Source organism: Rhineura floridana, chromosome 5 (assembly GCF_030035675.1).
Source record: "Rhineura floridana isolate rRhiFlo1 chromosome 5, rRhiFlo1.hap2, whole genome shotgun sequence".
NCBI classification, from domain to species: Eukaryota; Metazoa; Chordata; class Lepidosauria; order Squamata; family Rhineuridae; genus Rhineura; species Rhineura floridana.
The window spans coordinates 77,116,149-77,130,022 of NC_084484.1; the positions used below are offsets into that span (position 1 = coordinate 77,116,149).

General features: G+C 38.7%; 1 protein-coding gene across 6 annotated transcripts in view; it reads right to left on the reverse strand.

The window, feature by feature from the left end:
- SCML2 (Scm polycomb group protein like 2) overlaps positions 1-13,202 on the reverse strand; it is a 56,448-nt gene extending 43,246 nt beyond the window's left edge. The window contains exons 1-2 of one of the 6 annotated variants that reach the window (XM_061627231.1): positions 12,850-13,202; positions 1,423-1,519 (exon numbers count right to left, since the gene is read on the reverse strand). In XM_061627231.1, the coding sequence (XP_061483215.1) occupies positions 1,423-1,444 (22 nt within the window). In that variant the 5' untranslated portion in view covers positions 1,445-1,519; positions 12,850-13,202. Of the gene's footprint in view, positions 1-1,422; positions 1,520-2,682; positions 2,703-10,808; positions 10,865-11,856; positions 11,936-12,579; positions 12,774-12,849 lie in introns of those variants that run through there. The other 5 variants (XM_061627234.1, XM_061627232.1, XM_061627233.1 and 2 more) reach the window with 5 other exon arrangements.
- Between the last annotated feature and the right edge of the window lie 672 nt (positions 13,203-13,874).

Genomic DNA, 13,874 nt, shown 5'->3' on the forward strand with positions numbered 1-13,874 from the left:
TCTCTGTTTTGTGTATTGCCATGAAAATTGACAGGGTTGTTAAACAAGCGTTTCTGAGTTCAGGACTATATGTTTTGTAAGGTTTTGTTTTGAAATGAGCTTATGGGAAGCATCAGAATGGCATGGGGGGTATTTTCAATTTAACACTGCAGAATGTGAAAAATCCACACTGGCTATAGTATACAGCCACTCTTGTGGCTGTATAATGTAGAAACTTTAAGGAGAATTCTAACAATGGCTGTCAGATATTGGGGGAGTGAAGGAAGATGGCAATCTTGCCTTGCTTGTATTGGGCTGGTCACAGATCAAAGCTAGGAGACATATAGACTTCTAACCTGGGCCAATATGGCTGTTCTTATATTCTGGCTACACCAGGAATTCTCCAAAATTTGAAAGTGCTTAAGTATTTCCCATGCACTCTGCAATTTAACAACAACTGCAGTGTGCCCTCTGTAAAGCCCTGTAATTAAAGATGTCACAAGATTCTGTATCTTCTCCAATGTATTAAAAATGATTTGTTCTACAATTGTAGAACACTGGGACCAGGCATACATGCTAAAGTATCTGGAGGAATAACCATTTAATATGACCTTTGACGTTTTAATTAAGCCCAGACAGAAAATTCAACAATACTGAACATATGATTGAACATATTTATCTTAATTTGAATTAGGCAGAGATCCTATGCCCATTTACTGGGAGTAAACCCCATTTAAGTAAATGGGACTTACTTCCAAGTAGACATGTACAGGATTGCACTGTAAGTAAAACTTAAAAAGTACATCATGTTAATTTTGTATGCTGTACAGTAGCTCAATTTTTTTTCTCCCAATAAACAAAATATTTGAACTGGAAATATTTTATTGGGAGCAGGAATCATTAATTTTTTGGCGATATCTTGGCCCAAAAGCAGTATATTAATAAACTGTACAATAATTCACACTGAATGTATTTAAATATTATTGCTGAACCGATTCAAACCCTTACTAGGAAATTATTTTTATTTCAATATTAATACTTATTTTTAGACATAACAGCTTACTGACATTCCCCTCCATAAAAACCCATCTACACAGTCTCCAAAATGAGGTGTCCAAAAAAAAGTCTACCTCAAGCATATCCTATCTGAAGCTGTAGCATACCCCAATATCTCAGAAGACAGGATGGTGAAATCATGATTGGGGATTTTCTGGATCCAAAGGGTGAATAAAAATAATAAAATACCCAGCACAAATCTATTCTGCTCTGCCATCAGATTAGTGAGTTGACTCAAGGACATTGTTTCCAAGCTGTGAAATCTTTCCCATTCTACCAGCCATCATATTAGGCCTCTCACGGCCCTCATATTAGGTTCCTGTAGCAACACTTCACCTCTGAAAACTGCAGTGTTAACATTCCCTCTTTTACTGTTACTTTCTTTACCTTTTGCTGCTGTTTTCCCCATGGTAAAATGTTTGGTTCCTCTTCCTCACAATAAAAACATAACAATTCACTCTTCTTTTTCCAAAAAAACTGTTTCCTGTGGAGCAGTAACACAGAGGTTAGGCCAAATACAAAAGAATTTACAAAAATCTTTTATAAAGTTGAAGTGGAATAAAAGTGGGCATTACTTTCTAACCCTGTCAAGAAAGAAAATAAAAGCTTTACGCCTCAGCCCTAATTTTAGTCACATGGAAACAGTATAGAATTTCTGTACCATAGTTCGTGTACGTTGAGCTACAACTTAGACAACCCATTCAGTTTAAACAATCTTATTAAAGGTAATGCTATTGTTTCTAATTCCTGTTATTCAAGCAAAATACTGCTTGGTGACACCTTTTCCCCTGCATTGCATACATCCTATAACCAGTAAAAACTAACTAAGGAATCTGAATTCATTAGAATTTATTAAAATAGGAAATGGCATTTTTATTAAAATTTAATTGTGGTAGCACATCAAAGCAAACAGAAATATATTTCATTGCTACAGTTTTTCCTATCCAGTGCTCATGAAGTTTCACTTTACAACTCACTTTAATAAATATTCCCAGTGGCGTTATCAGAACACTTTCAGCAGCATGTCTGGCAGCAGTGAAGCTGGAAAGTTATTGTGTTTACTCACAATGCAAATATAAAAATTTAACTAGTCTTTAAGACTTACTAGTTCTCTTGTAAGTCTGTGCCTCCATTTAAACTGTGTTGTCATTTATTGCCCTTGCCTTCCTGAGATGTGCAACCTTGATTAATGCCAGCAATATCTCATGCCTTATATCCATACCCAGCTCAGAACAGGCCATTAGAGGACAAAATACAACCACTTCCTATCCTAAATTTGGTTTTGCCATAAATAGTAAGACAAGGATCCAAACTATTTCTTCTTTCTAGCTGCAGCCCTTTACTCCTTGCCTCACTTGACCATACTCATGGCAAATTTTGAAAGAATTCAGTATTTCAGATCCTGTCACATGCAAAATCCATCCTAATCTAGACTGAGAATTATTAGAACCACGTTAAAGTTGTATTTATAAAAATATAACATTATAAATATTGTGATAAAACAGGTGTTATATATAGGTGAATAAATCAACACGTGTCTTTGTAGGTCTCATGTATATAATTTAAGTTAAACAATATAATTAATTTAAAAACTGAATCCTGAACATATTAATCTTCATTAAATATTTATGTTTCATAGCAATGTACCAAAATGCGTAAAACTTGCTTTTTGTGATGGTGCTAACTTCTGGATTTTAAGCAAATAACAACCTGCAATTTAAATACCACTCTTATAGTTTAAAACGGTAATAAATATAAATAAATAAAAATACTAAGCAGGCAGCTGCCTTATTACAAACAATATAATTCCCTGGAATAATTCTGTCTGAACCCATTCTGTGATATTTCACACAACTAACAAAAGCTGATATGTGTCTGCACATATATTTTGAACTTATAAATTACTATGTGTGTTAAGGTGCTACCAAAATTACAGTAGAATGTAAAGAAATACATAACACATTTCTACAATATTCAATGAACAGAAGAAATGAAAATCCAGTTAAATGAAAGAAACTGGGTAACATTACAAATAGCTGCTGAAGTCAAACACATTCCAAAGCTATGCCTCTACCAGCAATAAACTATGAAAGGTGATGCTTAGTCCAAGTGGCCCCTTTATGTGTAGACTACTTTAAACAGTTTGTGGTTTTTATCTTTTTTGTTGCTGTTCTAGCCATCAGATTGCACTTGCTCCTGTAATAAAGATTCCAACCCAGCAGTAATAATCATCCCTCTGAGCCACTGGAGTGCCTGTTAGAAACATAAAAAGAATTCCAGCATTTCAGAAGTCTGTGCAGCTTTACAAAGACAACACCCTGCTAATACAGCAACACAATCCAAAAATGCAGTGGGTAATATACAACACACCCACAAATATACTGTTCTGCAGCATATGAAATTTTGCCAGAAGTTTGAGAATTCCAGCTTTCATTTATGGACTAGGAAGTTGCAACGTACATCAGCTGTCTAATATACATACAGCCTGACCAAAATTTGGGGGAAAACTGGGGGGGGGGGTGTTTGCTCCAGAAAAATTAGAAAACATGCTTTGTTTTTTCCATTTTTCTCCATTTTTTTCCTGGGCCTTCACATCTCTGAACTGGGCTCCTTTTCAGAGGAAGGGTAGGATATAAGTTTAATTTTAAAATGTACTGTTATGCATGTGACAAATGTACACATGCGGATTAATCTCTACATGGAAACATGTGTGAAACTGCCATTGGATTCAGTGCAGAAATATTCTCCATTCATCATTCCTATGCCTTCATAATGTAATTATGTATTTGAATGTATGCATTCAAATGTAGCATCCATATACTGCATAGTTAAACTGCTATTCATGTTGCTGCCTCCATCACCTTCTCATTTATAGATTGAAACAGCAATCCATCTTATTTATGTCTGTCTGTCTGTCCTGATGTTCCTTTATGACTTGGCACAAGTTTACAATACAGGAGCCATGAGGATACAACCTAGAAGTGAGAACAAATTATAAAATACCATCACTCTGAAAGTGTGGTTTAAACTAAGAAATTAATTTCAAAAGATAGGTTATGTGAATTATTTTAAATCAAATTCAAGCTCCCCAATTATTACAATTTAAAATATGCTTTAGAAAATATTGTTGTAGTAAGGAGGAAACCTGAGATTTGCTTTTTAAACTACTATTAATGTATCAAAGTCCTACAGATTTGCAGTTAGAGCCACTGAAACGACTTAAAAGTTGTGCATCTCAGAATTAGCTTTGCCTTGTTCTAGGAAGATAGATATGCAAATATATAAACCCTGAATTTTATTCACCAATCAAAACAGAGTACCACATTGTAATACATTTGCTTTAAAACTCATAGTCACACATTTACCATCGTAAGCCATTGACTTTAGCAGTTCACATGTAAGAACTAATGCCTATTTGGCACAAGAGTTGTACTGTGACTGAAGAATATCTCCAAGTTTTATTTCCCAGGAAATGTACATGATCAATCTTTCAGCTAGCTCATCAACAGTAGCATTTAACTGATCAAAAGTGGGTTCTCTCTTCCATTGGTCAGTGGAAATGATTAATTATATACTGTGGATATAAGCAACTAATCTATTTGAGAGGAACTTTAAAGCATTGGTGGGGAACCTGTTGCTCATCAGATGTTGTTGGACTCCAATTCACATCAACTGTAACCAGTATGGCATAAACTCAGGGGTGATGGAGAAGTTAGGAGTCATGCAATTGTCCTGACTTGCATGGAAAGTGTTTTCCACTAGCACAAAGCCACCATTAATACAGTAGTAGCTCTTGGACCTAAAATGTTTCAGAATGCCAGTTACTACAACTAAAGGAGCAAGCAATACTTTTTACACATTACCATTGTGTCCGTTGTGCATAGGATTAAATATATGCTCAGAAGTATCACTAACAGCTCAGTGATCATTTTCCACTGAAATTGTGACCTCCTTCAAATTTTCCAATTATAATTTGGTTCCAAATAACTTCAGGAGAAGGACTATGAGGGGAGAGAGACTCTGTTGCTATCAGGGGAGGCTGCTTCTACCTGCTTTGCTCCACCCTCCACCCTTAAAAAGGGAGCTGCCTCAGGAGAAGGACTATGAGGGGAGAGAGACTCTGTTGCTATCAGGGGAGGCTGCTTCTACCTGCCTTGCTCCACCCTCCACCCTTAAAAAGGGAGCTGCCTCAGGAGAAGGACTATGAGGGGAGAGAGACTCTGTTGCTATCAGGGGAGGCTGTTTCCACCTGCCTGCTCCAGCCTCCAGCCTTCAAACGCAGCTTCTTTAGGAGGACTTTCTGATCTTTGGGTTGGGCTGTGTGGTTGGGGGATAGCTTCTGCTTTGTTGATTAGTTTTATTGCTTGTTTTTTGATGTTTATATACTTTTATGTTTGATGTTTATATGTCTTTCTTTTGTACGTTGCTCAGAGTGGCTGGGTTTCCAGCCAGATGGGCGACTAATAAATCGAATAAAAAATGATAATAATTCAGAGCCTATTTAGTAAAAAAAAATGACAACCAACTGCCCTACTCATATGATGATATCTCAGTCTAAATTAGGGGTGGAGAACTTGTGGCCCTCCAGCAATTCACATCATCCCCAACTATTGGCCATACTGGCTGGGCTGATAAGAGTTGGAGTCCAATATATGGAGGGCAACAGGTTCCCCACCACTGGTCTAAATTATTATCAGTGTAGTGTAGCGAAGTGGGAACGATACTATGTTATGGCATAAAGTTTACTGAATAGCTATGGTGAAGGTTGTAGTAAGGAACAAGGTTGCTCTAATGGAAAAAGAGACACCCCTCCCTATGCACTGTCCTTAGCTCCTCTTTAGAAGGTTTGTAGGTATGTGACATAGACAGAGAAAAATATAACCTCAAACTAAATTATTCCTGTTTTAAAATACTCATTTCAGCAACTAATATTTCTCCCTAAGACAAAAGTCCCAAACAGCACAGGCCCAGCATATTTCTGCCACTTTGTCCATATGTACCCGCATGCTCCTGAAAATTGTAAGTGGGATATCTTGCTATAAGTGACATTTAATAAAAAAAGACTTGCCAGGATGCGATATAGGGACATTTTTTATATCACCTCTGGACCGTGAAAGGCATACAAAAGCCCTTCTTTCATTGTTTTTAGAAGATGCAAAGCCTTGCATGACATACATTTTACTGACTTTTTAATAGTATGTTCCACAGAATATTGTTTAAAATCACAAATGATGCCTTTTTTACTTTTATAAGTACTTTGTGTTATTGACAAAAAGTGGGACAGAACTTTCAAAAACAATAATGATGATTTTGTGGGAAAGCCATAAGGCACAACCAGCCCAATGAGACTCTCTCCCACTTAAGCATGTATAGACTGCAACCAATATGATATTTTGCTTTGATAGTTTACTCAAATCAAACAGAGACACTATATAAAACAAAAAATCAAGAGTTGGAGGCTAAACACTGTGTAAAGCTTTTCAAATGATTTATTTGGGGAGGGGTCCTATTACTGCGGTGAACAACAATTCTAGACATGTCAAAAACAAACTTTTGAAAACACTTTTTGATACTTATATTCTGGAAGATTAAACTTGTTGGAAAATACATTTATATATATCCTAGCTTACACACCATAGTTAACATTGCCTTTGCATGCAAAAAATAGATGTATTTCTGCCACTTTTGATTCAGTTTATTCTGTGACAAACCTGAAATACAAAATGCCACTGATTCATGTCTGTGAGCCATTGATAACACACAGCTGCTGTACATAGTGCAGTAACCTGGATGGAAGACTATTGCTATCCCACGCAACAATGGAATATAAATAATATAATTTTAAAGTATTGATTAGTTTTATTTAAAATTCCCACAATTATAAAGTTTTGGTTCTCATTTAAAAAATAAATCACATAATGGGATTTTAGTCTGATGGTCAACAGCTAATCAGTCTCAGTTTTAACAATCCAATCTACCAAAATTTAAACATTTCGTTCCCGCTGAATTCTGTGGAAGAGTTAAATTCTCCCATTGAGATAAATAGAAATTAAATGTGTTTAGCTGGATCATGTGCTGAGAGATTTGTGAAGGGCCCTGGGATTCTCTTCATGCATTTTCCAAATTTCAAAGCATGTTGTCACAAGGGTACAAGAGACCACATTAAAGCTTCATAAAAACTTAGTTCAGGATTATTATTTATTACATTTATATCCCTCTCAAGGAGCCCAGGGAATGATTCTCTCTCAAAAGAACATACCTATTGTTTTTCTAAAAGCACAATTAGCAGAATTTGAAACCATTTTATAAGCATAAATATAATTTAAATTAATGATACTAGAAAGAAACTACTGGCATGATTTTATTATGAATATATAAAAGCAAAATTTTGATTTTGCAACCTAACCTCCATTTTAAGTTAAAAACATCGGTTCTTTGCAGCTATAATGCTTTGCTATATTAGGATATGCTACAATCCATGTTGCATTTTCAGCAGCTCAATATGCAATTAAACTAAATACACTAATCAGCGAAATATCCAAAGATGGATAAGGGTTTTCCCTTGCCATACAAGTCACCCTTTCCTTTGATATTTCACTGATCAGTGTATTTAGATTTGTTTAAAAATACATCACTAGTTTTTAAAAAATGTAATCTAACGAAGACTTCCATTTCAGTGGTTTTGCTCATGACATCAAAGAGGAAAGAGTGAAATGTTTCAAAGAAATTTCTGAGCTCAAGGAACCAGAGCCAAAAAAATCCTAGCACATAACTGACATGAGTGGGAGCTGTGCATGTTCCCATTTATTTCAACAGGTCTTGCACTGGAAAATCTGTGTGGGGTTATGCCTGATTATTTGATGCCTAGGGCTTTGATTTTCCAGCCTTCGACAGAAAACTATTTAAGAGTAAGAGATGGAAAGCAGAGCAAATGCAGTCTCTTATTTCTTGAAAATGCAAGTAATGGGAGAAAGTAACTGATTGCTTCTGGGGTTCACTCCCACTGAGCTGCCCTCCTGTAATTTGCAAGTTGTGTTGCATTTTACTGTAATCTTGTTACCTTTTGCACAGTTGACCATGAGATAAAACTCTTTGAGACTTTCATTATCTGGACTAATACCTTTTTATTTTATTTATTATTACTGTTATATCTCACCTTCCCCCCTTCCCCACCAAGGAGCTTAAGGTAGTATACACAGTTCTCCCCTTCCCCATTTTGGGAAACTTTCAACTTGGCCCACTTTCTATTCACACATCATAAGTGGAATATTCTAGCAGCAAACTCTATAAATATATGAAGTATATGGGCTGTAACTAAGTTATACTCAGAATAGAACCACTGGAATTATTGGACTTAAGGGACATGACTATCTTTTGATGGTTATGCTCCGAGTAGGGTTAACATTGTAAAGTAAGTTAGTTTAATGTTATCACCACAGGTCATAACTCAAAGCACAACATACATAAAAGCATTAATGCATTATAAATCCAATAGAATTTAAAGGCATTAACACATCACACATCCATGAATTAATAAAATAGAAATAAAACTGTAGAATCAAAATGTCAAACAGTAGCTACAACATAAATAAACATGGTCCAGGTTCTAGGGAAAATCCTATAGCTACAATTTAGCCAGGCATCTAATAGGATTTGCAAACACAGATCTCTTTCTGATTTTTAAAAGATAAGAGTAAAAATGGCCACTTGATAGCTAACATAAGGAAACACATCAGCCAACAAGTGATGCATTCTGCTTCTGAGCTGGAGAAGATGGCAATAATCTGACCCAGCATTTTAACTCTTACTGCTTCATAAAACGGGCAGCATAGGACACCATGTTTAATGTCCTCCTCTTGAACGGGTTAACACTGGATACAACCCTATTAAAATAAACTTTCCCTATTACAGAGTTAGCTGCTGCAATAGACAATTTCCAGTTTATGTTTATACTATTCATGTGAGTATACCATTTATGGAAGCAGGGAGAGGGAAAGATTATCTGTATCCAATTATAACATGGGAATCAATTCCTGGTGAACAGTAACATCACGTTCTCCAAATTTATAAATTTTCCCCATAGGAAATAATTGGGAGCATTTGGGTTAAAGTGTCTGGTATACGTTACATACAAACAATCATGTAAATATAACACAGTTTGGCAAAGGTGTCTCACACAATAGCGTGGAACACATTAAACAGTGCAGTCCTATATGTGTTTACATAGAAGTAAGTCCCATCACTGGAGCTTACTCACAGGTATGTGGATATAAGATCCCTTCCTAAATAGAAGCCAGCCCCAATGATATCAACTTCTACTTCCACCTACAGCCTCAGACCAGGAAACCCTGCTCACAAGGGCAACCTAATTGCTGTAATGCATAATGTGCAAACAGCTATCTCTGACATTATAGTAAATAGCGTCACAGTGGCTGTGCTTCAGAGCTCCATTTGAGTGCTTGCAAGCTATGGATGAGAGCAACCAAGGTTAGGGGGAATAAGACAACTTGCTAGCTGCAGCACAACATTTGTAGCCAGTTGTTTCTATCTATGATTAAGGTTACTTTTAAATACCATTTCTTATTATTACAATGGCACTATTACTGTTATTTGAAATTCACTAAGATAACCCACAAATTATAACATAGTAGCAGATTCAAATAAGATTTCACAATAAGGAAAAGGAGCATATCAAGCTTATACGAGATATTTTAATTTAATGTGCTATTTCAAGCCATAAATTCCATAATGCTTTTTTCAACCTTTATTTTAATTCAACCTACAGGTTGCCTCATATAAAGTACTTTGAGCTGAGGATAATAATTAAAACATGTAAAATATCTAGTTAAAATAGCTAAAGCAGTAACAGTTGCTAACTACCATCCCATTTTTTAAAATACTGTTTTAACTCTAGTCCTTAAATTCTAGTGCAGCTAAGAAGATTTACAAAATACACATTTTTTAAAAAAAATGTTATAATGTTATGCATTTTACTTCAAACTGCCATACAACATTTAAATATATTATTAATATAAACATTTGCTTTCCTGTTCATAATTAAAATTAAATGATTGCTAAAGAATTCTTTCATAGTTGATTCAGTATCTAAGAAAAATGTCATGGCAGAAATAAAGGCTACATTTTAGATTACAATAAGTAACTATTTAGAAAAGAAACAGACATGAAAGTTCTGTTTATTACCGAAGTTTAACCAAGCATGAAATGTAGCTATATAAAGTAAGGTTCCACTTAATTACTACCAAGCAGCAATCTGTACTGCAATTTGCTGAGCTATGGACAGTGGCTAAATCATAAAATATTCTTTTCACATGTCGAAGTTTAACTTTAGACTTCTCTCATTCTAGAGAGTATAAACATCTTCTGAAAGTTATAGGCATCTCTTCGCAGAACGCAATCTACTCTTAATACTTTCAGTACTAAACAGCTAGCTGTAAGCCCCATAATGCTTATTTCACCATACTTGGGTACAAGCCACAGAATATTAAGTATCCTTAATCCAACTGAAATCAATGGTGCTTAAATACCTACATTTCTCTAGATTGTGTTATGTACAGGATAATGGCTTTTGCAGTACATAATCACAGCAGTGTGTTCTTTAACACTTGAGTTATCAATACACTTCTTAAAGTGTTCCCCTACATCTATGTCCACTATTTCAAAGAGAAGTGGTAAGGATTAATTGATCAAACACAGTCATAGTATAGCTACTGTCAAAAAAATTAACATTTGATTCGTATTCTAATGTTACAAACCATTTACTCCGCAGTAGTTCCATGGATTTCATTATGATTCTTCTAACATCAGTGATTATCCCAGTGAAAAATCTTCCGTATGCTTATGCTATAAGAACTTTATTAGTCTTTAAGGTGCTCCTAGATTTTTTGTTCTTCATCATCAGTATGTTTGTTAAAATGTATTATTTAGATTATAAAGAACACAATACTAAGCACATCTACCGAACAATTCTGTGCATACTTATTTAATGTTTTATTCAGACTTATTACCTAGTAAGATTGTTTGGAAATGCCACCTTACTGTCTTCAACTAAGACCCACTAAACTCAGGAGTTCAAAGTAAACATGTATAGGATCTGGCTCCACTGTTGAAATCTGAAGCATAGGATCTTGGAAAAACACTGCCCTGGGATCCTGAATGGGATGAAGGGTGCTCTAAAAGTAGAATAGATTATTTGGACTAAGTTTCCAAGGAAGTGCATTTATGATAGGAGGTACCACTCCTGTGGATGAATCCAAAGTAGCAAGCGGTTTGTTCCTGCCCTGAGAAGTATTCCTAAAACACAACTTGCGGTATTACAGCAGCGAGTTGCTATGTTAAACTACTCTCCACCCGTCCTTAAGGCACTTTAGGCCAAGCCCTGTTGACTTGAGAGAACCCGCGGTCGAAAACGACAGGAACAAGTGCAACATCCTAGCAGGTAACGATTCGTCGACGAGGAGACGCAAAGCACATCACCTACTCCTCCTATGCCCGTCTGATGCCTGCCCGAGATCGAGCAAGTGGATTTTAGGCGCCGCTCCTCCTACTAAAGAAAGAAAAGGGAGGGGAGCATTCGGCCTGCGGGAAGCGACAGTTCAAGGAGGTGTGTCCTCTCTTACGCTCCTGTCAAATATGCACTAGAGCGATACCAAAACACATATACGAGCACTCAAAACCCAACATCTAAGGCGCCAAGAAACTCGACGAAAAAGGAAAGCTCTTGATTTCAAAGCGTTCAGTCCTGCGAACCCAGAAAAGGTGTATCCCCAGCCCCTCAATCGTCGGCAATTACTTCTACCCTACCTTCTGCTAAAAGTTAGACGCCTGCGAGCTGCACACCAAACACAAACCAGCGTTGTCTTCCTAATTTCTCCGCGCTTTGCACTAAAACGCGCCAGCTCCGACGGCTCAGCAATGGCCAGGCGGTGTCAAAGTTAGGGGGGCTGTTTAAGTCAACTAAAAAAAAAAAAGCACCACCCCAAGAGCAGGAGTGTTCATCATTGCTCCACGGGTTCCGGCGATGCAGTCCCTGCTGTTCTCCTAGTCTAAACCTGGGGGGCCTTCCAGAGAGAGAGAGAGACCTGCTGTGCTCCCTGGCTAAACACAGGGTTAGCTCCCCTTCCAAGATCTCCCACCTCCTCCTCCGTTCCTCCTGCCTCTCCCCGAGGAGGAATGCGTGTTTCCCCTCCCCTCGCTTCGCCTTTTGATCACCAGAAAGGTGGACGTGAAGGTTTAGAAAGCGGGAGGGAACAGAAGCCCGGCTTTGGTGTGTATAGAACTCTCGCAGCTCCCCTACCCGACAGGCGCATAAACTAAGTAAGGAACGAGACAGAGCGCGCGCTTTCCGCTCCAAACCGCACGGGGAGCAAAGGGGAGGCACAGCACAAACGGTTGGGGGGCCCGAGGGTTCTCAAGGCCGGGCAGAAGAGTCAGGTCGAGGGAGACGGCAGCCAGCCAGCGGCATGGGAGAGCCGCTCCCCTCCTCTGCCAGACCCGGCTAAGGAGAAAGCGACTGGGACAACCGACCCCGTCCCTTGTATGCACGCGTACTCTCCGGAAGGCGGGAGGCAACTGCCGCGCCGAGGTCGCTTCCCCTTCCATTCCCCGCGCTTCAGAGTGCGGGACCCGGGAGACGCCGCAGCGAGAAGAGGCGGCGGCGGCGGCAAAGGGGGAGGAGGAGAGGGAGGCGGCTCCAGTATTGCCTCCTTTTCTTCCTCCCGTGAAGGCAAACCAAAGAGGCTCCTCAGCGGCCCCAGCACGACGCAAAGCCTCCTCCCAGGAGCAGCCGGCACTCACCGAAGGGAAGGGAGCCGCCGGTCCCTAGAAAAGCCGGCAGCGCGGCTCGCGTGTCTGTCAGCTGCGCGCTGCCCCCGTCGCCTGGACTCACGCCGCCGCCTCCGCCATGTTCCTGGGGCGCCGCGCATGCCCGGCAGCGGCACTGGGGGCTTCCCTCCGCCTTCGCGTCCTCCCTTCGCAGCCCACTGACAAGGGGGCGGAGGGGGCTGTCGGCGGTTCACCCACCACCTCCGCCGCTATCACCATATTACGATCACCCTGCTACGGACCCGTCTGAGAGTGCCTGTGTAGCTAGCTATCCACGCCCACACAAGGCTACTTCTGTGCACTTGCTATTCCGGAGAGCGCGCGCAGACACACTGCTCCGCTCTGATGTAGAAAGAGCACGTTGCCGACGAGACGGGATCGGGAAATTAGCTATCGTTGTGCCCCCCCCCCCACTCCGAACGACGTTCTACGACGCGTTTTCTCTACCGTTTAAGAAATTGAAAACAATTAACGTGAAATTTTTCACTAAAACCTGCTAATAAATCGAATTCAAAGGAGGAAAAGGAATAAAAGGAACAATGACTGGAAATGGTCTATTCAGAAGATAATTCCAGAAAAGAGATTTCCCCTTTTGATCTTAATTGTACTGTCTCTTCGAGTGACTCCATATAGATGTTAAACAGTATGCCGTATACGTTCCACATAGAAGCATGTGTTCAAAATAAAAGAAAAAAGTTTCTGTTATTCAATTAGATGCATAAATTTCTCTGGGCACATACATTTTCTATTATCAAAAAGTTTTATCCTGTTATGCCCTGCTTGAATTAAGACAATGGTTTCCTGCCCTGTAACAGGAGTTAATTTTACAGTAAAACTAGCATGCTTGTGTTTTCATCAGTTACTGCTGTCCTGAATTGTCACTGTGCTTATCTTGTGTACATTTGAGGTTTACATTTGAGAGTGGCCGTTAACTCAGCCAGATAGGCGACTCAGAAATAAAATTTATTATTATTATTATTACATAGAATGGCCTTAGA